The 24,629-nt window shown below is 33.8% G+C and overlaps 1 protein-coding gene across 1 annotated transcript in view; it reads right to left on the reverse strand.

The window, feature by feature from the left end:
* Positions 1–1,402: 1,402 nt before the first annotated feature.
* LOC125658012 (uncharacterized) overlaps positions 1,403–24,629 on the reverse strand; it is a 44,428-nt gene continuing 21,201 nt past the window's right edge. The window contains exons 10-34 of the mRNA XM_056149515.1: positions 24,252–24,399; positions 23,484–23,716; positions 23,092–23,168; positions 22,575–22,638; positions 21,886–22,098; positions 21,580–21,694; positions 18,094–18,202; positions 17,191–17,366; positions 14,924–15,036; positions 14,603–14,758; positions 14,292–14,478; positions 13,574–13,764; positions 12,911–13,111; positions 12,232–12,346; positions 11,026–11,667; positions 9,022–9,160; positions 7,386–7,571; positions 5,392–7,260; positions 5,114–5,275; positions 4,799–4,939; positions 4,442–4,582; positions 4,121–4,291; positions 3,765–3,902; positions 3,480–3,653; positions 1,403–3,189 (exon numbers count right to left, since the gene is read on the reverse strand). Of these exons, the coding sequence (XP_056005490.1) occupies positions 3,129–3,189; positions 3,480–3,653; positions 3,765–3,902; positions 4,121–4,291; positions 4,442–4,582; positions 4,799–4,939; positions 5,114–5,275; positions 5,392–7,260; positions 7,386–7,571; positions 9,022–9,160; positions 11,026–11,667; positions 12,232–12,346; positions 12,911–13,111; positions 13,574–13,764; positions 14,292–14,478; positions 14,603–14,758; positions 14,924–15,036; positions 17,191–17,366; positions 18,094–18,202; positions 21,580–21,694; positions 21,886–22,098; positions 22,575–22,638; positions 23,092–23,168; positions 23,484–23,716; positions 24,252–24,399 (5,922 nt within the window). The 3' untranslated portion in view covers positions 1,403–3,128. The remainder of the gene's footprint in view (positions 3,190–3,479; positions 3,654–3,764; positions 3,903–4,120; positions 4,292–4,441; positions 4,583–4,798; positions 4,940–5,113; positions 5,276–5,391; positions 7,261–7,385; positions 7,572–9,021; positions 9,161–11,025; positions 11,668–12,231; positions 12,347–12,910; positions 13,112–13,573; positions 13,765–14,291; positions 14,479–14,602; positions 14,759–14,923; positions 15,037–17,190; positions 17,367–18,093; positions 18,203–21,579; positions 21,695–21,885; positions 22,099–22,574; positions 22,639–23,091; positions 23,169–23,483; positions 23,717–24,251; positions 24,400–24,629) is intronic.

The raw sequence follows: 24,629 nt of genomic DNA on the forward strand, positions 1-24,629 counted from the left end.
CGAGGAGTCTTGGAGCATTTTTATATTGTCAAAGATAAATTTCCCTATCGTCAATCAGTTGCGTCAAACTTCTGGGTTGTATACGTACTGGTGTGGGATTCTTTTTAAAATGAAAACAAGTCAGTAATACTGTTCAATAAAACTGTACAAATGATGTAAACTATACATTTTGAAGTCGTTTTTTTCCACATATTTTGCACAGAAATCACAAAATATCGTTCCGTCATATCTGAGGACGACAATTTTTCTTCCTTTTTTTTCTCAGTTTTGAAGGAAAATACGTTTTGCATACAAAAACGGGAACGAAGTGGAAAATAAATAATCCACTGCGAGTTTTAGATAACATGGTCATAACAGGATTTTATGGATTGTTGTTGTTGATAATGTAAACATAGGTGTGTCACCTTACACCTCTTTCAAATGTCAATCAAGTCGGGCAAGAATATACTATGGTTCAATATACTGTAGGTAAATGATGATATTATCAACAAGGTGTCTCTGACAGGTATTATTGAAAGGTGAAGGTAGCGAACAGAGATCAATCTCGTAACTCCTATAAGGAATACAAAATAGAGAGTTGGGCAAACACGGGCCCTGGATATACCAGAGATGAGATCAGGTGTATAAGTAACTTTTTAAAGGTAGGTTCTCTGCATAATGTAATCGTCGACTATCAGTGGAATATCAGATATCTGAAGTTGTTATTTCATGCTATTTTAAAAGTGCATACCCGAGGATGAGTGGACATTTTTCAATCTGCTAACACAAACTCGCTAGAATTCGATATTGTAAATCAAAAGGACGCTGTTCACTTGATTTTACAATGAACTCATGGTGACCTTATATATCGCATAATACAGATATTTTATAAATGATATAATATGTTGTTATTTTATCATTAACGAAACGCGGAATCTAGAATACCAGTAGTGTATTCATTTGATAAATGATTAAAAAAAAATCTAAAGTGAATTTTTTTAAAAATTAAAATCTTACATAGGTATATCCTTCTATCTGTGCTTCTTACTAATGGTTATATAGTTCATGTTTTATATGAATATAGATATACATTCTAATTTTTCTCTGATTATGTTGAAGGAGCTAGATGAACTAAGAAATGGACATTTTGGAGTCAGTGACAGAAAACGTAGACTAAACTTTGTGGACAAAAAGTTTTCGCGTTCATAATTCTAAAACCTTGTCAGTAAATAGAAGGAAAACTTTACAAAACTTAACAGTATACCGATACTGTAAACAATTTCACCTAAGGAAGGTCTTTGCTTGGCTCGTCACATATATAGGTAAAAATAAACAACTTTGCATTGTGATCTGAATTGGAAGAGTATCATGCATGATAATTTTAACAAGAACAACTAAAAAGGAAAAACGAAAACAATCATAATGAATGCTTTTATATATTTTATTTGTTTTACTATATGCAAATGTAAAATGAAATTTAGCTTGGATAATGAATTGGAAAGAAAATTGGTTATGTAAGATGAAAAACAGTCACCGTGTTAGATTGCAAAATGATACATGTTTTTTAAAACTCATAAATAAATAAATGTCGACATTAAGATAATTTGTATAATAATTTGGGAAGGCAGTTACATAAAAAATATATATGATGACCTATGTGCACTTTGTTATGCAATGTTGTTAATTAATATGATTTTGAATAAAAGAGAAAAGAAAGTACTACATGAGGACCATGTCGAAGTTGTCGAAATAGGGAGCTGCAACTACACTCATTGGGTGATATTTTAATCTTTCTGAAAACGACACACATATTCTTATAACTTTTCAGTTAATACTTATTTCCGAGAATTTCCATTATTCTGGATGTGTACATTTTTGTCTCTGATGAATAAATAGAACATCTTTTGAATGAAAAAAAAAATCGTTAAGCAAGTTTCTAAAATTTCTTCTGCCCCAAAATATAGTACCTTTGTTGAGCAATACATTTCCAAATATTTATTAAAAATCGTATATTAAGGAGCAAAAACTCTATTATGCTGAAACAAACTTCTGATATACACAGTACAATTAATCAGACCTACAAATGTTGTGCAAATTTCAGGCCGTGTATCTTTAAGATATCAAACACAATATTTGTCAATAATAATGAAAAATAATCAACCGGATAATGTACAACAACTGTAAGTTTACATGTATTAATCTAGTTCATCATACACTTATCAGATGGCCATGAAAATGTATATCACATATACAAAAACTATCTTGCAAAAGGTGATGGTTCTTATACATGTCGGTGAATTATTTGAAAAACTGTTATAATCACGATAGACAATATGGCAATTCATAATTAAGCACACCGTAAATATTTCCATCTGCAACAAACTCATTTACAAAACAATTCTCCGAGGATTTTGTGTCTTTTATATTTTTGGTCGTCAAGGCAGATACCACATATGCATTTGCAGTGTATAAGGAATATGATAAGTTCAATATGATGTTATGTTGCTTCAGTTTTTGGGCAATACCAGAATTTGAGCTTGCACCAGGTCTGATATTTTCAACAAATGATTGATTAATACAACATGTAGTTATGGGCTTTACATTACATATACATGTATAAAAGGATGTCTCAAACTATATAAAATATGTTAATATATATATATATATATATATATATATATATATATATATATATATATATATATGCACCGAAAAGGGCACGACACTGTTGGTTATTTAAATATCCGACACTTTAAGAAAATAGGGTGTTGTTGGGTTTTTGTGCTTATATATATATATATATATCACTGCAAGACATATTGCGAACAGACACCACAAGATGCAAGACCTATTGCAAACAGTCGGAATTAGGAGTTAAATGAATTCATAAATTGTAGGATGTTTTGTCTCTGAATTACTTTTTATATGAACTGCTACTTCAATTTTTACAAAATCACTTTTGAATGATGATTTAAGAATCACTCAGAAAAATATGAACTTAATATTGCAGTTGATGTATGTTGGGAGAGGGCTAAAATAGGCTGTGCCATTCATTTTGTGAATAAAATATTGTTTAAATAGATGTTGTGTGGCTTTTGGTAGATCATAGTCTTCTAATGTGCTGTGGGCTGGAATCTCTGCGGACCTTTCTACAGCTTCTCATGTGTTGTGGGTTGGAGCTGTTCGTCTGTCCGCCATTTGCCTCGGTAGCTACAATAACGTTCGTCTTCATTAAATTACTCTCTTTTTAGATAATATGTCCTCCCTTTCTCAAATATATACAACATGTACATACCACATGCAAGACACATTGTATTCATACTAAAATATCATTAACATTTCAAACTGTATGTAAATCTGAAATCTCCAAGTTCATGTTGTCGTACTGATGTCCCCGAACAATCTGTGATCAAATGTAATTACGATTGTAATTTATACAGAAACATGTCTTACTGCCCGATAACAAAGAAAATTATTTACTAAATTATCTAAATGAATACCTGTAAATACGTCCTAACTTCCTAACTTCCGAGGAATTATCTTTGGAAAAAGAAGTTTCTACACAATCTTCTTTTTGAACCGACTCAGGTATAGCATAAGCCTTGTGGTCAAAAGAGCCCAGTAACGTGGAATCGTGCTCCGTCAAGTATTCTTTTGTTCCGGAAGCTTGTAGTCTAGATTATGAAAATGAATCATCTTAGATTTTGTACAAATGAGCAAGGATTCTTCAACCTTACTATTAAGATAATTCAGATCAATGTTACAAAAATATTGTTAACAATTACCGATAAACTACTCCGGGTTTGGATATTGTTGAACTTTCAATGCCAAACGATTGCTCTGTAGCATTATGATCCGTTGTCACAAATGCTGACTTCCCATTAGTTTCATAGATAATTTGAGATGGTTCTAATTGGACCTGCCTAACATCAAGAAATTCATTTCACAGAAATATGTTGCTACACATTTAATAAAGAAATACATGTTATGAATTACGGATGTAGATGTATTATACCTGACGATAAACCATGTGAACCGACTGTTACATGTGTTATTCATGTGCGAGATTTACGAGCATCTTTTTCTTATGTGACTTTGAATGGAATATGAGAGAAAGTCATTCACAATTTTATAGGTATACCTGTAAACACGACTTGATTTCACAGCTTCCAAGGATCCGTCCCTGAATAAGGTACCTCCACTTTCCTTGGTCTGAACTGACTCAAATATTTCATCCGTCTTTTGGCTAATAGTGGTTTGCAATCTAGAATCTTGCTCCGTTAAATATTCTCTTGTTCCGTCTGCTTTTAATCTGAATTATATATAGATAATCATCTGATTATTTCTAGTCAAAGAAGAATGATGACTCGTACAACTAATATACTTTACTTAATCATTATGCATGCATGTTTCAATTCCTCAAATTTTCAAATATCAAAAATATCTTTCAAAATGTATTTACTTGTACACTACTCCTCCGGGTTTGTAAAATATGACACCTTCGACACCAGTTGAGGCATTTTTATCATCATCATCATGAGATAGAAAGCCCGATTTCCCATACACTTCTTGTTTAATTTTTTGTGACTCTAATTCGACCTGCCTAATGTGCATAATATATTTATGGCACGATATTCAAAAAATCAATGTGAGCATCACAAATTATGTCCAGATCTATGCACTTTGAAAAAATATTACAAAATGTAGTAATCCGTATTCAAAATCAGTATGTAAAGAACGGTCTTGAACCCAGTGTTTTACATTCACTTTTCTGATTCTCTGATATAAATACTTATTAGAATACTAGTATAAACTGCACCTGTACACAACCCCTGGTTTGTAAAATATTGCACTTTCATCATCACCAAAATGAACGGTCGCCTCACCACCATTTGCTGCCATAAATGCTGAATTACCACGAGGAACATGTTTCATTTGTGATTTATCCAATTCCACCTGTCTAATATGCATAAAAAGGATACAATACCATTCTCAAATGATATGAAAAGCTGATTGTGAAGTAAAAGTTGAAACGTGACGTAATCATTGTCGTATTAATTATATGGACTTTGATTTGCTTGAAAGGAAATCATACTTGGAAACATTTCTTAACACTGTACATTTACATGTATACCTGTAATTAAGTCCTGATTTTTCAACATATGAGGACTTGTCTGTCGATAAAATAGAGCCTTTGCCCTCTACATTCCAATCTGATTCAACTTTAGCTTTCGAATTGTAGTGAATATAGGGACCCTGCTCAGTTGAATTTTCTGTTCTTCCAGATGCTTCAACCCTAGGTTTGAAACGTACTGATATCTATTTAATCTGTTAATCTGACATACTTCTACACATGTACATTATTTGATTAATGAGAATTTTCGAAACTATTTACATAATGCATAACTGTACCTGTCTACGAAATCTCCAGACCTGTGAAATGTTGTACGTTCGATGCCTACAACATGAGTTTTCTCGCTACCATTTGTTGACACTAGTACCGGACTTCCAGTACCTGCGTAATTCATATTTGGTGGCTCCAAATCCGACGGCTTTAGATCTACTAAACTTTGTTGTTTACCTCCTAATTGGTTATGTCTATTAAGCACTAGTTTCTGTTCCTTCTCTTCCAAGAAATCCAGACTCTTTCGTGTGCTTTCCACACTTTTCGACATTTGATGTTTAGTTAATTTAGTACTTGATTCTTCGTTGACTTCCCCTTGTTTATCGTAAACAAAGCATTCGTCTGCTCTCTCAGATATATGAGGAATTGTATGGGTTTGTTTTGTATCGTCTTCTTTGAATATAATACAATCGTTTTGTTTTCCATCTGAAATTTGCTCTTTGATCAGGTGATCTCTCTTCTGGTCTCTTTCACGTGGAAGCCATTCGGATCTGATTTCATAGCTGTTCTCACCACTTCTCTTGGAATCTGTTTCGCTCTTTTTCAGATGACCCTCCACATTTGATATCGTGTCATGTAGGATCAAAGACGATCCACCTACATGAGGATTTCTTGAATCCTGTTTCACTTCTGTATGGTAGATATAAGCAGATCTATCATCTGAGTCCTGTTGTTTAATCGGAACAGTTCCTTTCTGATCCCTTTCATCTGGGAGCCAAATTGTTTTAATTTCATATACCTGGTCTCTGCTTTTCTTTGGTTCTACCTCTTTCTTTATCATGGTAGGTACTACCTCTGTTGAACTTAGCCAAACAGTTGCACATTTTTCACTCTGATCCTCATCACTGTCATTTTGTAGCCACAAGGTTTCTTCTTGTACTTCAAAGCCAAGACTATCTCCAATTATTTTGTCTTTTGAGATATTTGTCACACTGGTCTGCTGTATCTCGGACGTAATGTTTGATCCACCATTCATATAACCAAAAACATTATCTCGCCTCATTTCTTCTCCACAACTGACACTAACTGTGCTTTGCGTGCCTTTCTCTTTCATCCCCTTATGAAGCCACTCAGTATTTTCATAACCTTCATTAGTATATGCATGTGTGTTCATTTGATCATCTGTGAAGTGCATGATACTACTTTGTGTATTTAGTGAGGGTTTATCAACGAAATCTGTCTGAGAACTACTATGAACTGATTTCTGATCTCTTCTTGAGGCATAACCAACAACCACAGTCTGAGCTACTTTATCATTGGCTGTGCAGTACGGACAAACCATTTGATTTCCTACTGACCGATGAACAGCCAATGAATCCTTATTGGCTTGTATGCCAGAAGCACTCCACTCAGATCTTCCAGATGCTACATTATTAATTGTAGTGACGCCCCCACTTTTTAATTCAAAATTACCATTTTCTATTGAATTTTCTGATAGCAATCTTAGAGAAGAGGAATTCACAGCATGATGTTTCTGTTTATTTGATGAAGCCTGGTAAACAGCAATATCTGGTTCATCGCTTTCGACTGGAACCCAAACTGTCGTTTTCTTTGACCTATTCCCAACAAAGGAATTTTCCTTACCATCCGCTCGTTGGTTGGATAGCGTATTGTGGACCTTGTATTGTGCAGTTTCATATTTTTTGATTCCAGAGACTCCGCTAGCAGATGCTTTTTTACTAGACTCATTGTATTTCATGTTTTCATGAATAATACGGTTTGGGTCTGAACTTGTGGCCTGATGTTTAATTTGGGATATCTGTTCTGACTGGTTTATCATTGGATTTGATACTGCCTCTTCACGATATCTTCTGGTGTATGCTCTGTTTTCATTTATCATTGGTGGCATAAAGTATTGAGACTCATATGCTTCATACCTTAGAAATAAACGATATGGTAAATAACCAATTAATGTATATTTTATTTTGCCTATTATACTTCACTGTAATGCTTTAATTTATGGAATTAAGATAATTAAGATGAAAATGAACATCCACACTACCTGTTCACCTGCCACCTTGGTTCCTGGTACACAGAGTAATATCTGTAAGCAGGTGCTCTACCCTGGTGCCAGTAAACTGGATTCAACACAGTTTTTTTGAAGGCTCTGTTCGTATCTTCATAGTCAGTACTTGAATCCAAGGTTTCTAAACGTACAAAACGTTTCTTTTTCTTTCGTCGTCTGCACCTGTGGAAAAACAAGAGTCTCATAGGCCTTATCAATCACCTGAGTATTAGTTAAAAGTACCACTAACTCCAACGGCTATGAAAGATTTTCTTGTTCTGTCCATCTTAGCGAAATTCTAATATTAAGCAGCAGTATACAACAAGATGTGTTCTTAAAGGTACATGTGTACTAATAATTACATTTTTGTTTCTAAACTAACATGGATAATATATCTATAATGGCGATATATAGTAACTCGTGCAACGTAAACTGTTTAAACACAGAAGGGTAGTTAGACACAGATCCAAGAATTGCCGTTGAAATAGCACGTAGTCACGTGATCAGAAATAGATTCGTTTAGGAGAGACAGACCGTTTTTTAGAACTAAAAATTATTTTCATTTGTATCTCAACAACCGTAGTTTTTTGTATGCATATTTAATACTTTTTAGTTTCACATTCATAGAATACCGTAGTGATATCTTTTATTCAAACCTACCATAAAATTTGGAAGATATGTACCTTTAAAACACAAAGCACCTGAAAGTGTCGATATTGATAAAAGACTTTACATACTATAATATACTGTATATAACATTAACACTATATGACTATTTTGGACTCGCTCTAGAGACAAAACATTTACTTTTAGGAAATTCACAATTTTGGTGCATTCCTTTCAACTCTTCTTAATTATGGATCTAGTTTTTATACAGTATCAGTAAATTAAAGAAGGCTTTCTTATGATAGAGACAATGATAACTATGTTAATTTTGGTCACACCCTGGAACTAAAACCCTTACCCCTGGGATCATAAAACTTACAATTATAAGAAAGGGCAACCTACTCCATTTAAACATATATTTTGTTTCAATTTACTATCAATATATCAATAGTCTTCAGTCCCGTGGGAATGCGGGTTAGAATAGGTCCTCAGTACCCTCTTGCTTGTCGTAGGAGGCGACTTAATGGGATGGTCCTTTGTATGAAACCGCAAAAACATGCCCAAAGACCATAAGCGCCGAGCATAAGCCAAAATTTTTGCAGCCCTTCACTGTCAATAGCGACGTTTCCATGTGAGTGAAAAAATTCTCGAGAGGGATAATTAACAATATACAATCAATCATCAATCAATAGCATAAATGTAATTGAAATTTCTTACACATAAACGCTACATGTACAGTGTATATATCAAGTTTGGCAAGGTAGTTATGAAAAAGAAATTAACAATGTTGAATTCTTAACACACGAAGGACGACGATGGATGTAGACCGATAGCAAAAGGTCATCTGATTGGCCTACGTGACCTAAAATTGGATATTACCTTATTGACATATCATCATAGGATAACTAGGATGAAAAATCAATAAAAAAAAACTTGCTTGTAAAAGACAGTACATGTTTGTTTTTGAAAAACGAATTACAGATGTGATAATAATTATTTCTCCATTTGGCAATATGTTCAGACTTACCCTATCAATAAACATATGAAAATAACGGCACTGAACAATGATCCGGATACCACTGATATAGAAATGATCGCAGCATCCGTTCTCAAAAGTGACGCCTCTTTGCATTGTGGGACGAATGGAGGTACTGTAGTTGTTGGTTCTGATAGACATAAATAAGATCAGTTTAAAGAATCACACCAAGTACATAATGTGGATAAGAAAGACTGAGATTTGATATAATTGTTCCATAAATCTGATTTGCTAATATATCATTATGATAAAGATATGAAGATCTTTACATACACAAATAGAACCTACCAACTATGTTAAGGATTAACAGTAAAGGCAGCAAATGATTGTTAGAATATTCACACAAAAATAGTTTAATAGACACATTTTTAAAATTTCAGTTATAAAACAGCATTAGGCCCAGTTATATAGGGATTAGATGCATGCGTAAGGCATTTTCAATTCTATCGAATTGTTTCCTATTGTATAATAATTGTCATTATATCACTGAATCTTCAATGTTTTTTCAACAATTATGGGGGATAGAAGGTCATATGCCTTCGAAGTAGATAAATAACATCTGGTTTTTTCACATGGTGAACCAAAGTCAATGAGGAATTGCCTAATTGATATAATTGGGTATTATCTTTGGTTGTCCATTGAACATTCTGGAATCAAGATGCAATTCAACTGTAACAAAAGATGACCGACCGCGTATCGCTTTGTAGACTCTTGCAGCCAGTTTGGATGTTTTAAATTATTCAATCTTAAAACAAAACAAGTACTGGCATTTTCTCCATAAATATACGGGTTTGTGTATCCTTAAAGTACCATATTATACGCAAGAGCTTGTTCTGTATATGATCAGTTTTTAATTCGATGAAGGCTTTTGACAAACAAGTTAATAGTGCAGGGGTTTCAACAGTCTCGATTAAAATCTCCATTTTCCATATTCTATGGTCGTTATAACGATCTAGTTTGTCAATACAACCTATCATTGAGTCATATGCTGTCTGACGTGTTTCAAACCGATTGTTAGGCCGTTCTTTACACGCTGATGTTGACTACGGATTACTGTTTACCTGAACAAGGTATACATGTAGGGCTTACGGCGGGTGTGACTGGTTGACAGGGGATGCTTTCTCCTCCTAAACATTAACCTTGCTCATAACTTTTAAATTGGGTTTAATATATCTTTCATGTATCTTTTCCTCGTGACAAAACCTTCGTTTTGGAACCAATATTTTTGACTTTGTAACTTTGATCTTGGAGTTTGACCTACTTTTAAGAAAAATCAACCTAGACAATAATCTCCATTTTCCATATGCTATGGTCGTTATAACGATCTAGTTTGCCAATACAATTGCAACCTATCATTGGGCCAAATGTTGTCTGACATGTATGATGTTGATTGTTAGGCTGTTCTTGGCACACTGATTTTGGCTACGGATAATTCCGTTTACCTGATCAAGATATAGGGCTCACGACGAGTGTGACCGGTCGATAGGGGATGTTTACCCATTCTAGGCACCTGATCCCATATCTGGTATATCCAGGGTCCGTGTTTGCCCAACTCCCAATTTTGTATTGCTTATAGGAGTTACGAGACTGATCACTGTTCGCTATCTTCACCTCTCACTTCTCAGGTAGTGAAAACATTGAAATAACCTCAAAATGTCAATGACTGTATATCAAGATATAATGAAATATTGAATGAAATGGAACTATTTCTTAACTCTTAAGATGTCAGAAATATATTATATATCTTTCTTCACTAGTACAGTAATACAATAATCAAATTTTAAACCACATGCTATGTCACGGAGCGCTAAGAAAATGAATAGATTTGTAGTATTTCAATTCTTATGTCTCAATCTGTGTAAAAATCTCGAAAGGATATGTTATAATAACAGAAAGACTGGAACCCGAGTAGAACTTAATTGCATGTCTTTTGTTAGTTAAGAATAATTTTAAAGCGACTAATGAATTTTGATGATTTGGTCTGACTGTCATTACCTCTGATATTGAATCCAGTGCTGTTTATGATGTCAGTAAATGCGCACACAAATGCGAAAGATTCTATCGCCATCTGACACTTTCCATCTTTCTTTGAAGATCCACCGATCACAAAGTCTTTGAAAACTGTATAATTGGATGCAGGTCGAGGAATGCACTTCTTGCTAGAAACCTTTACATTCTCGTCAATGTTTAACTGTAATCCATTTTGAAGACTCCAGGACATTTCCACATGTATGAACTTCTCCACCTCGACAGAAGTGGAAACAGCCCACTCATTTTCTGAGTTGCTGACGCTTGCATGCAGTTTATCATTTCCAAACCACATAACATAACCATAATTTGACGCTTCTTCACCTCCATTACTGAACACATAACAATTAGAGATGTTTGCCGTCAACTTAACATTAAATGTAATTGTGATACCAAAGGTACTTTTTTCTACATCACCAAAACAAGCACCTGTTAGGTCCCCTAAGGAGAGATACTGATTTCCATCCAAGACGACAGCCTTTTCTCCAGATAAACCAGTGATCAACGTCGGAGTTCCAGTACCTCCTATGCTGACACTGTGCTTCTTGGTTATTAATGTTTGGCCGGAAATACTTTGGAAGATGTAAGTTCTTGTTTGTATGTTTTCAACTAGAAATAAAACAGACAAAACGTTTTCATTTGTACTAAATATAGACATAGTATAATTTTGACGCCGAGAATATTCAGCGGATGTTTTTCAAAAAAGGAAGCATAAAAAGTTAGCTTTTTAACTTTTGACAAAATTTTGATTAAATGCAAATTTTACCTGTAATTTAGACGACTGGATATTTTGACAATTTTTTCTAGCATGAGACATGTTATTTTTCTAGTACGTTGCTTTAATGTGTTGCAGGATACGTAGTAAACATACAGTCTTTATTTGCATGGTGTACACACAAATAAGCGACATGCATCAATTATGGTGGGACGACGGGGGAATCCACATCTCCCACTCTTACCCCTATATTTCCTTCTATAGCATATTGACTTTATTTTCCAATTCTCTCATTCTTCCTTTCCTTTCTCCCTTTTCCTCTATCATCTCTATCACTTCTCATATGAGTGAAAAATTCACAGCCACAAGCATAACACACAACTATACCTTTATACTATATAGCCAATACTGTAATATGAGAGGAGGTTAACAACCACACTTTATTTTTCTTTTCTTACCTTGTAATGTTGACCACTGACACTTGGAACGTGTTATATCACACACCTCTGACACATTGAAAGGATTGAAAAATCCACTTACAAAACAATTTCCTCCTATTTCACATATATCACTCTGAAAAAGTACATGCACATGTATACAAGTACACAGATAAATATGTTTTTTTCATTTGTAGTCATCTATCTTATTCTGTGCAATAGTAAATGCACATGTATAAAAGTACACAGATAAATATGTTTTTTTCATTTGTAGCCATCTATCTTATTCTGCGCAATAGTAAATGCACATGTATACAAGTACACAGATAAATATGTTTTTTTCATTTGTATTAATCTATCTTATTCTGCGCAATAGTAAATGTACATGTATACAAGTACACAAATAATTATGTTTTTTTCATTTGTAGTCATCTATCTTATTCTGCGCAATAGAATGCTAGATTACTCGTAGTACAGAAAGCTACATTAATCCAAAAGAAAATGTGACATGTTTTATGTAAAGAAAATAAACTTATTCCAATTCAAGTGATCTAGCAATGCATAAAGGATATGATGCAATCTCGAGTTACACTCTTGTGATTTCTGAGTATTTCTTTTTTCATGTTTGACAATTCACTTTTCATTTTACACACTAGTAAACATGGAGGTGTTTAGACATCGCAATATGCCAATATTTTACCCTTCTTCTACAGCCAGTTTCATTACATCTGTCACAGTAACTATTATAGGAGATGTAGATTTTGTATACACTGGTGGTTTCTCCGTCATTGCTGACGGCCACTTCGTATAAACCATTAACAGAGATCAGGCACGTGACAGTCTGACTATTGAAGAATTCGGCCTTGTTTGTTGTCACCTCTGGTACTGATTCAAGGTTTACCTGCAACAGTGACAAATGCAAATGTTTTGCAGCATAGAAAATGGAATGAGAACTAGTTTTCACTTTCATTACCTACCCCCCCCCCCCCCCCAATATTATATGTAGAATTTCCATTAATATAAATGACATATATAAATCAAGTGAAATTTACTCTTGTGGCAACTAAGGACAGGCATAAGCAGAATGGCAATGCAACCGTCTTATGTTACATTTGTCGTGAAAAGAAATAATGATTATTAGGAAGTTATCATGTGGAAATTATCTATTTTTTCTGTGTCCATTGTAATAATCTTTTAACTATATATTGAATACTTCATAAAGAATTCAATGAATACTACAATATAAAAAGCTTGTTAAAGTTGAAAGAGTTTCCATACAAGGCAAATAAAGTAACGTTTGTTTTCCTGAATAGTTTACCTACTGAATGAAACTGTTTTTGAAATTAGCAATATATTAATTTACATTATGTGATCTGTAGTGACAGGTTAAATTCTCAGTATCAGCAAAATTCTCGCCGTATAGCTGTAAAAGGGTGCAGTTCGAACAGATGGAGTCGCATGGTTCTCCCGTTCCAACTTGATAGAGTTGAGGTGGAGCTGTACGGTTGACAGAGCAGTCATCTCCTATCCAAGGTTCTGCACACACACAGAATCCTGTAAAGGAAACAAGTTAAACTGAATGTTCATCTAAGCTTACAGAGTAAAAAACTTACACTCCCAATTCAAGATATACATGTACATATTTCTGTTTTAGTCCCGTGGGGTTCCGGGTTAGAATAGGTCTTTAGTACCCCTTGCTTGTGGTAAGAGGCGAATAAATGTGTTGGTCCTTCGGATGAGACCGTAAAACCCAAGTCCCCGTGTCACAGCAGGTGTGGCACGATAAAGATCCCTCCCTGCTCAAAGGTCGTAAGCGCGGAGCACAGGCCTAAATTTTGCAGCACTTCATTAGCAATGATGACGTCTCCATATGAGGGAAACATAGTCGAATGGGACGTGAAGCAACATACAATCAACCAATCAAGATTTCTGGTTTAAGCTTTAATTTCTTCCATCAAGTATTTATAAAAAGAAGAGATAAAATTTTGAGAAATTGATTATTTCAAGTTTTCATCCTTTTCCGAGTTTAATAATAGTTTTTAAATGGCAAGCTTAAGATTTGAGTCTCACAAGAGTCCTACCCCCGTTGCAGTTTCCGTTGTCTGTACAGCTGTTGGGACAAATGTTTCCTACAATATCAGGTGGAGGGATCGTGTCTCCTGTTTTAGCATCAACAGTCCATTTTTCTGTGTCGCTTTCCACGATGGTAGTACATTCTTGTAGTAAATTATCGAGGCTTTCCTTTGCCCAATCGGTACCGTCAGTAAGCTGCATTTCAAATACAAAAAACCCCATAAACATAATATTAAGGTGGTCATGGGATTATACAATGAATATAAGCAAAATCTTACAGGAGACACCACTCTATGTAAAAGATAACATATAAATATGCCTGAATATCATTGATACAGCCTTGTAAAATAGGGGCAAAGTCAAGCCCCGGAAGGTTCTTGCATTTCCCCCCCGATTCTTTGGCTTCCATGAAGTCGTGACAAAGTTTTAGTGCAATGTCTTCCGTGATGTTGCTCGGTGTGGGCCACTGCGGATCCTGTATATTTATTTCAAAACAAAAGAATGTCTGTAAATATACTAAGAAACATTTATCTGTAAATAAGGAGTCGGGGAAAACCATCAATAGTTTTCACATATATAATTTTAATATTCTATTTTGCTGTAATATATCAATGAAAACTAAAACAAAATGTATATATACCGGTTGTCTATATTCTGGTTCATGTTGGAATTGTTCTGGGGGGCGAATAGATTCACAGCGGGTCGGAGGTGATTCTGCATCTCTGATGAGGTCTTCAGTAACACGTTTACGTCCTGCAATTGCAAGTATACTAAATGATTAACATCTATTATCTCTTCATTCCATGTCATTTTGAATAAGCAAATAAGCATACCCATAAAATTAAACAAATATGAGGCAGAATTCATTAAAAAACTTTACAAGAGAAGTAAAAATCTCTAGCTGTGTATCATCATATCATGAGTCAAGGTAGCCTACTGCCAAATAAGTTGATTCTATAGGGCTTTCAACAGTCTCGTTTAAAGTCAGCATTTCACAATTTAGATGGTTGATATAATAACAAGTTTGTAAATACAACGTATCATTTTCAGTATATGTTTGCATTTGAATATGTTTATCAACCTGCATTTTTTAAAAAATATATGTGCTAGATAAAGCTTAAAATATAAGTAAACCTATCAACAAGGGATGCTTACTCGTCCTAGGGACCTGTTCCCACCTCTGGTGTGTCCAGGGACCCGTGTTGCCCCTTTTATGAATTTCATATTCTTGATAGGATTTAAGAGATTAAAACTAGCTCTAAGGGCCTACACGTTTACTGTTATTTCGGATTTCAAAAATTTCGGTTGAGCATTACTGAAGATACATCATTTGTCGAAATGCGCATCTGGTGCATCAAAATTGCTACCGGAAAATTTTTACATTATGATCCCTGGGTCGAGGCTTCTGTTGGTGGACTTTTAGTCCCCGAGGGTCTCTACAGCGCAGTAGCTAAGTATTTTGTTACTAGCTTGAAAATACGAATGTATATTTAATTGCTGTGATTAAATTTAGAAATTCATTTCAAAATTAAGGATTATCTCCCTCGTGCTCTTATCCTTAGACGAATTTGGCTCCACTTTTTTGGCACTGTTTTTCCCTAAAATAGCTCTACAAGTTTACTGTTATTTCGGATTTCAAAAATTTCGGTTGAGCATCACTGAAGAGACATTATTTGTCAAAATGCGCATCTGGTGCATCAAAATTGGTACCGTATAAGTTTTACTTTAAAACCTAGTATCACTTTTGTTATGGAAACTTCTGCCTCAGTTCGATAAACTGTAATGGAATTCATTTTAATAATATTCATTCTCGAGAATATCATCTGCATGTACTGTTTTGGCTCTGAGAGTTATTCCCTATGATTGTAAATTTCAAAATATGTATAGTGGAATGTCATGTTAGAAAATGTTTGTGTATGGCATCTGTGTTGCTAAGTTTTCATTCTTGTTTAAGGGGTGTTTTCCAATTTTTTTCATTTCGTATTATAAAAGGTTTTGACGCAAAACCATGTTCTTGACTTTAACATTGCAATTAAGACCGGTTACATAAACATCAGTTACAAACATTACACAAATTGTTAAAGGAAGGAGATGAAAATAAAATATACAGTAATATGCACAGTTGGTTTAAAAATGAAAGGTGAAGATAACGAACAATGACCAATCTCATAACTCCTATAAGCAATACAAAATAGAGAGTTAAGCAAACACGGAGCCCTGCATATACCAGAAGTAAGACCAGGTCCCTAGGAGGAGTAAGCATCACTTGTCAACCGGTCACGCCCGCCGTGAGCCCTATATCTTTAGTCAAAATCAGTGTGTCAAGAGCGGTCTAATAATCGGTATGTAACACGTCAGACAGCATTTGACCCCAAAACAGGTTATATTGATAATGTAGAACGTTTCAACGACCATAGATTTTGAGTAATGCTGAGCACAAATGAAACTGTTGAAACCCCTGTAACATAAACTTGTTTGTCAGTAGCCTACCTCGATTTGAAAATTGACCATACACAGAGGTAGCTCTTGCGTGTCGAATCAGTTGAGAGGTATAAACACCACATGCAGGTTATAATGGAATAATGCTACATACATATATATGGGAAGTTGAAGATAGAGAAGCCGAAATCATCCATTTTGTCATAAAGTTGAGTTGTTAGTTTGCCGTTAATATTTATTTTCAATAAAATATCTAAATACGAAGCAGATATGGAGGACTCTGTGGTGTTCTTTATTGCGAGTTCAACATATGAATGAAAATGACCATTGTTAATAGATAAAACGGCGTCGATATATCTAAATATCGAGTTGAAGAAGGCCACAGCAAAAGATGGTTTTTCTCTTGGAGCTTTGAATAAACTCTGATTTTGAATAAGCATGCAGTTTATTCTAATAGTTATAACAAACCTCTCTGTGCATCCAACAGTCCTCTCCTCTTCTCAATTTCTACACACGACATTAGGTCCATTCCCTCCTGACACATGGTTGTTTCTCCCTCCATACAGTCACAGTACCTCTCTACCTTATAACTGCCATCAGTTGTCACGCAATACCCTCTATATAAGGATTCATCCTCAGATACCCTTAACCAATATATAGACAGGCATCATTTATGACCGTCAAGAGTACTTTCAAACAGCTTGAAAAGAGCTATATATGATAAAGGTATAAGCCCCAAAACTTGTAAGAATTCATGTGAAATCATTAACATTTAAATATATCTTTCTAAGTACTTCAATTCTTGCGAGACAATTGCATCCTAATATCTAAAGACAGTCTTGCACCTTTTCTTGTATTTCATAGTGACATTAAAATTTTTCAACCGATACCGTCATTTTTAGTATTTTTCTATCGAATGTTAATCATCTATAAGCCATACATGTAGTAACAGTATGAATCATGTTCTTAATCTTTATTTGGCAAAATATGGTTTCAAAATGTGTACTTTTTCATCAAAATTTCAAATTGGTAGAAAATTGTGCATTCGTAGTGTTCTTGGAAGTTTTAGAATTCTTCTATGAATTACACAAAAACTCTTCATTAAGATAAAACAAAAAATAAGAAACCTGAAAATTCATTTTAAGGGGCCAAACTAGTTATACAGCATACAGTCCTTTAAATTGATAGAAAACGATTAAATGAATGCATGTATACATAGGTGTGAACATCATTTATTCCAAAATGTAGCATATGAAATGTTTAAACATGATACATCCTCGTGATAAAATATCAAATAAGTAAAATATGCATGCCTGAATGATACATGTACATGCATATAATTTGGAAAATACAAAATCATGCCAATCTTACCTCCATGATAAAGAGAATTCATTAGGTTGTTTTCCACCTTTCACATAAACAGTTCCGTCTCTTTTAGTGAAATCATTGTTTCTATTACCATCAAAAGTACCACACAATCCTACAATATAAGTTATACCACACAATCCTACAATATAAGTTATACCACACAATCCTACAATATAAGTTATACCACACAATCCTATAATATAAGTTATACCACACAATCCTATAATATAAGTTATACCACACAATCCTACAATATAAGTTATACCACACAATCCTATAATATAAGTTATACCACACAATCCTACAATATAATTTATACCACACAATCCTACAGTATAAGTTATACCACACAATCCTACAATATAAGTTATACCACACAATCCTACAATATAAGTTATACCACACAATCCTACAATATAAGTTATACCACACAATCCTACAATATAAGTTATACCTCACACAATCCTACAATATAAGTTATACCTCACACAATCCTACAATATAAGTTGTACCTCACACAATCCTACAATATAAGTTATACCTCACACAATCCTACAATATAAGTTATACCTCACACAATCCTACAATATAAGTTATACCACACAATCCTACAATATAAGTTATACCACACAATCCTACAATATAAGTTATACCTCACACAATCCTACAGTAGAAGTTATACCACACAACCCTACAATATAAGTTATACCACACAATCCTACAATATAAGTTATACCTCACACAATCCTATAATATAAGTTATACCACACAACCCTACAATATAAGTTATACCACACAATCCTACAATATAAGTTATACCTCACACAATCCTATAATATAAGTTATACCACACAATCCTACAATATAAGTTATACCACACAATCCTATAATATAAGTTATACCACACAATCCTACAATATAAGTTATACCACACAACCCTACACTATAAGTTATACCACAGAATCCTACAATATAAGTTATATCTCACACAATCCTACAGTATAAGTTGTACCTCACACAATCCTGTTATACCACACAATCCTACAATATAAGTTATACCTCACAATCCTACAATATAAGTTATACCACACAATCCTACAATATAAGTTATACCACACAATCCTATAATATAAGTTATACCACACAATCCTGTAATATAAGTTATACCTCACACAATCCTACAGTAGAAGTTATACCTCCCACAATCATACAATATAAGTTATACCACACAACCCTACAGTATAATTTATACCACACAACCCTATAATAAAAGTTAATATAGTATCATTTCCTGTAAATGGTAATAAACTCTCTGATTCAGGTTAAAGTACATTAAATATCTAAAAACCAGCTGATCACAGGGTGATTTTCTGAGGATTTCGACCATGTGAGACTATACTACACCTCTTACAGATTATCAAAGTCGTGATATTGTAAACATGCCACATAGGACTTCTTCATATTAGGAGTGTGCAGCTATAGGGTAGTTAGGAATCATTAATAGCTGATATACACAAATTTAGAGAGAGAGAGTCCTTTAACAGCTGATCTACCAAGATGTAGAGAGGATTATTTTACAGCTGATCTACACAGATGTAGAGAGGATTATTTTACAGCTGATCTACACAGATTTAGAGAGAGTTCTTCTAGCGCTGTTCTATCCAGTTGTAGAGAGGATTATTTTACAGCTGATCTACATAGTTGTAGAGAGAGTCCTTTAACAGCTGATCTACACAGTTGTAGAGAGGGTTCTTTTTACAGATTATCTACACAATTGTAGAGATGGTTCTTCTATGCTCCATGTCTATATTAAGGGCGTAGTTCATACGGCCCTTCCTATAATTTTATCTTTACACGGAAGTGAGGACTCAGATTTCTAGTTACTAAGCCACACTGCCTTCACTTTCTATCTATTGAATCTAGAATTGATTGAAGCAAACGATATTTATACTAGGAATTTCAACGGGTACTCAACTATCACACGGTCATACTGATAATTGACTAAATAATAACGAAGGAGAGGTCTTTCTTTTTTTTTAAAAATTGGGTATTACATAGTATGAATATAAAACTTAAATGATACCAATTTTGATATAAAATTTCTTAAGAATGCGTTTGTCTGCTTTATTTCTTAAAGGGACTGGTTCACGATTTTTGAAAAAAATATTTTTCATTTTTGATGTTAAACATTAAAAATATAACTCATTTAATGTTGACAGCCAAAATTTTGACCTTTTGAATGCAATAATAAAAGCAATATTTTAGCCTTAAATCTGTGTTTGTAAACAAAGACTCCAGTCTTTTAATGTATACAAACAAGCCAGTGAAATATTAATTTTATGATATAAAGCATCTTAATTTTGCAGTCACAACTTTTAACTTTTAGATGACATATTTTACCCAAAGAATGATTGAAGTGTGAAAGATATAATAAACTTAGATCAATATCCATTCTTTTGAAAATTTCGTAATCTTTGTTTACCAAACAAATAATAAATTCTCTAAAATGAGCTTCTGTGATAATGTATAACCTTAAATTTTATGCGAAATCTTTTAAACACATTAGACAGTGATTTTGATCATTAAAAGTGAAAAACAAAATTATGGGGAAAATCGTGAATCAGTCCTTTTAAGGCATCAGTGTTTCCCAAAGATAAAACCAAACATATTTAATTCATTGTCCATAGGAAATCATATGTATGCTGATATTCAGTTGACAAGTATGCTTTCAAAATCTGTTATATGGTCATGATATTTCAAATGTCTTTGCCTTCGATATCTTTACCAACTTTAATGATAACCTTATGATTGCGATGTACACAATGTACATATGAATCTTGAGAGATATAGTACTTATTTTTGACGGTTAGCCCACTTAATGATGTATGCTCGCGTAAAGATTTGCAGTTCATGCCCTCATGTACATATATAATATATATATATATATATATATATATATATATATATATTACAGAATGTGATAAAACGTCTGGTGGAATAGCGCAGATTTATTAAAGATATACTGCTTGACCAAAATATACAATAAAGCTATTTAAGTCTGCTTCTTAAGGACCACGAGTGGGAAACGATTTCCTGACCGATTTTCATTGGCTATGCACGTCACGTGATCCTCTGCAATAAAGCCATTTTTCTGCAATTTGTGTTTGACAATTGTTACGTACTGCGACGTCATATCTAACAAGAAATCTTGTTAAATAAAATTCTGCCAATTTTGTAAACATTTCAGATGGTTTTAGTCGATAGGTGAACGTGTGATATAATGGTAAAACAACATTATTATTTTTTTCTCTATGATTACTTACATTTCAATATGGAGAAAATAAAGTTGAATGCCAAAATAGTTATTGACAGTAGTTTCAAACAATGAATGTTTTGTTTGACCCTCGAACGGATCTGTTATATGGCAAAAGACTTTCGTGGATTTAACTTCACGTAATTTGAGAAAAAAACACCTTTTCTTTACTTTACCTTCAGTGTTGTTGTAATCAAGCGTAGAAGCCACAACTTTGACATTTAGAAACCGTCTCCCTAAAATCACCCAGCCATTCATTACAATCACCTTTGCTCCGGTGGGTAAAATTATCTACAAAAAAGGATATTAGACTTAGTAACAACAAGTTCAAACTTTCAGTTCTATCAATACTCTAATGTAGCTTCATTCTACACTACATTTAATCAAAGTACTGATAAGTGCTAACCTGACATTGTACACCACATTTATAGAAGACAATCTAGGTCGCTTCAACAATTTAAAATAAAAAAGTAAATATAAACCTCATATGTCTTTCCTCCAGACATTCGAATAACTTCTGTGCCTGGCGTTAAGTCCCCATTTAGATACATCTTCAATGTATAGGGTGTCCGTTTGGATGATTGCCCCATAGAAGGTCCGCACACATCCACTAGAATGACGTCATTTCCGGAGCGAACTACTACAGCACAGTTACAGGCTGCACGTCTATTACACTTTCTGTAAAATGTCCGTACCTGGAAAATATTATTTTACAACAAAAATATCATTAAATATATACATGTATAACATATACCATCTTTAGTCATTAATTGCAAACTTTGACATTTGAAATTCTACTTAAAGCAAGTTTGAATGAAGCTTGTTTGGTGACAGTTAATTGAAAATGCGACTGATTCCATTAACGTTTGAGTAACCTTATTCAAATGAAACTATTTTAAACATTGCTCAAAGAAGTCAACAAGATATGCAAGAGGATTCTTAGGCTCCTAACGAATGAGTTAAAATTGAAATATTGTGTTGTATTTTACTCTGATGAAATGCTCCTAAACAGAATAAAACAGTTTGATATTTTGTTTAATTGTTACATAAAATCAAATAGGAAATTTGTTACATGTACATGTCTAATACATATGGCGTGATGTTTGGGACATACATGTATTTGCCAAATAATTCAAATAAAATCATAACACACAATGTGTTCAAGGAATACCTCATAGGGCAGTGATTTGTGTCTGTAAAGAATAAATTCTCCTTCCAAGTAGTTGTCATAATACCTAAGAATATAAAAGTGAAATACCAATTAATGCGTGAACATTACATGTAGTTCTTTCTCATTAACAAACAGTTGACATCCATTGCGAAAATGAATACTACACTAGTTAATATCTCTTAACCTGGGAAGAATGATCTCATTATATTCTGTGGTGTACAACATTGAATAGATGAAGATGACCATCACCGTGTGATTTATGTCATGAAAACATTACATACGTAGTATATTTATATATTTGGTTTCGTAGTACACACTATATAAAGACTATTGTTTTATATGTAAATTCTTCCTTACATTCTATCAAATGTTGTCATATGAGGATCGTAGTACACACTATATAAAGACTATTGTGTTATATATAAATTCTTCCTTATATTCTATCAAATGTTGTCATATGAGGATCGTTGTACACACTATATAAAGACTATTGTTTTATATGTAAACTCTTCCTTACTTTCTATCAAATGTTGTCATATGAGGATCGTTGATAGAAGAGCACACTGCTATTTTGTCTCCATCCACTACTGTCACCTGATGTAGATTGTACAACTATCAACATTTCTTGTTTATGAAAAGCCACTCTTAAATATACTACAGTTACACCAGACATGACTTTGCCAAGCTACATTTCTGAATTATTACATTGGGCTGTGGATGAGTATTTTCGCTGTTAAGGTTTTTGTAAAGGATACTGAATATTGATTACGAAAATCCTGTTTTAATCACAGTTTTAGTATCCAATGAACTTCTCGTTTACAAATAAACTTAGTGAAATAAAGATGAATTATTAATCAAAAGAAAAAATAAAATAAACTTCCAATGGTTTACATTTATTTATTCACTTGCCTTCACAGTGGAGAACTGCTTAGTTGTGTTCGGTGTTGTGACATACAATTGGATGTTTCTTGTTTGGTCCCTATCCTTCAGACTGTCAATTGAAGCCTTCACTGGAATCAAAATTCCCGTGTGCCAGGTATCCATAGTAATTGGATAGTAACATGGTTTATGGTGAAATGAGTTGACGCCAAACACAACTTGACTAACAGGCATGCGAGAACCTGGGCATTTTGTTTCTCTTCCTGTAAAGCAAATTCAAATGAGTGAGAAAGAGAGATTTGGTTCTTTGCTCTTTATGTCCTAGCCGATATTGTTTCATTTACTCGTATATTGAAATGTCACTAGTTGTCGGCAAAGTGTCATAAATTTTGGCGATCAAGCTGTGAGGGTTCATTATTGTGTAAATGCCCACAGAGACAAGGAACTGCCTTTTTAAAGGCCTAATCCAAAATATCTCTGACTTTTGAGTCTTATATCGGGAACTTAGCGAAGAACAATCACTGCTTATTTTTGAAGTAGCTTTGGCACACCCAGGTTTGAACTCACAATCTTCTGGTTGCAAAGTGGAGGCACAAATCACTGGGATGCAGCAACCAGTCACCCGATTAATGGAGAGAGATAAGGAAAGCTATTTGGACCATTAAATACAACTTCTGGATAAAATATAGATTGTGCAATAGTCCTAAACTACTGCATTCTGTAGCATGCAAGATTAGCATATAATTATACCCTGATTATTCCAAATATCATAGTCCTGCAGTAGACTTCACAACTTACCCTTTACAAGCTCGACAAATACAGTAACATTACATTGGTTATTCTGATGTGCTTTGTCACAGAAAAGTCTCGGTGGCACAGTACTAGTAACATTGATATATACAGGTCCTGATCGTTCATATGTGGTTATATGTGTTTCACCAACAACCTGTAATAAAACAGTATTATGTAATATTGATCAGTATTTTGTAACAATATTTATAGGTAGGAAAACTCAGTACTGATGTGTCCAAATCTTGCGACAATGTGTAGTATATGTTGACTTCCCTTTACTGGTCTGTGAACTCTTATTGTGTAAACAAGTCAATATCATGTAACATTGATCAACATCATGCAACACTACTTGAATAGGTAGGGAAAATCAAAAGTGATGTGTTC

The sequence above is a fragment of the Ostrea edulis genome, chromosome 9 (assembly GCF_947568905.1).
Source record: "Ostrea edulis chromosome 9, xbOstEdul1.1, whole genome shotgun sequence".
NCBI classification, from domain to species: Eukaryota; Metazoa; Mollusca; class Bivalvia; order Ostreida; family Ostreidae; genus Ostrea; species Ostrea edulis.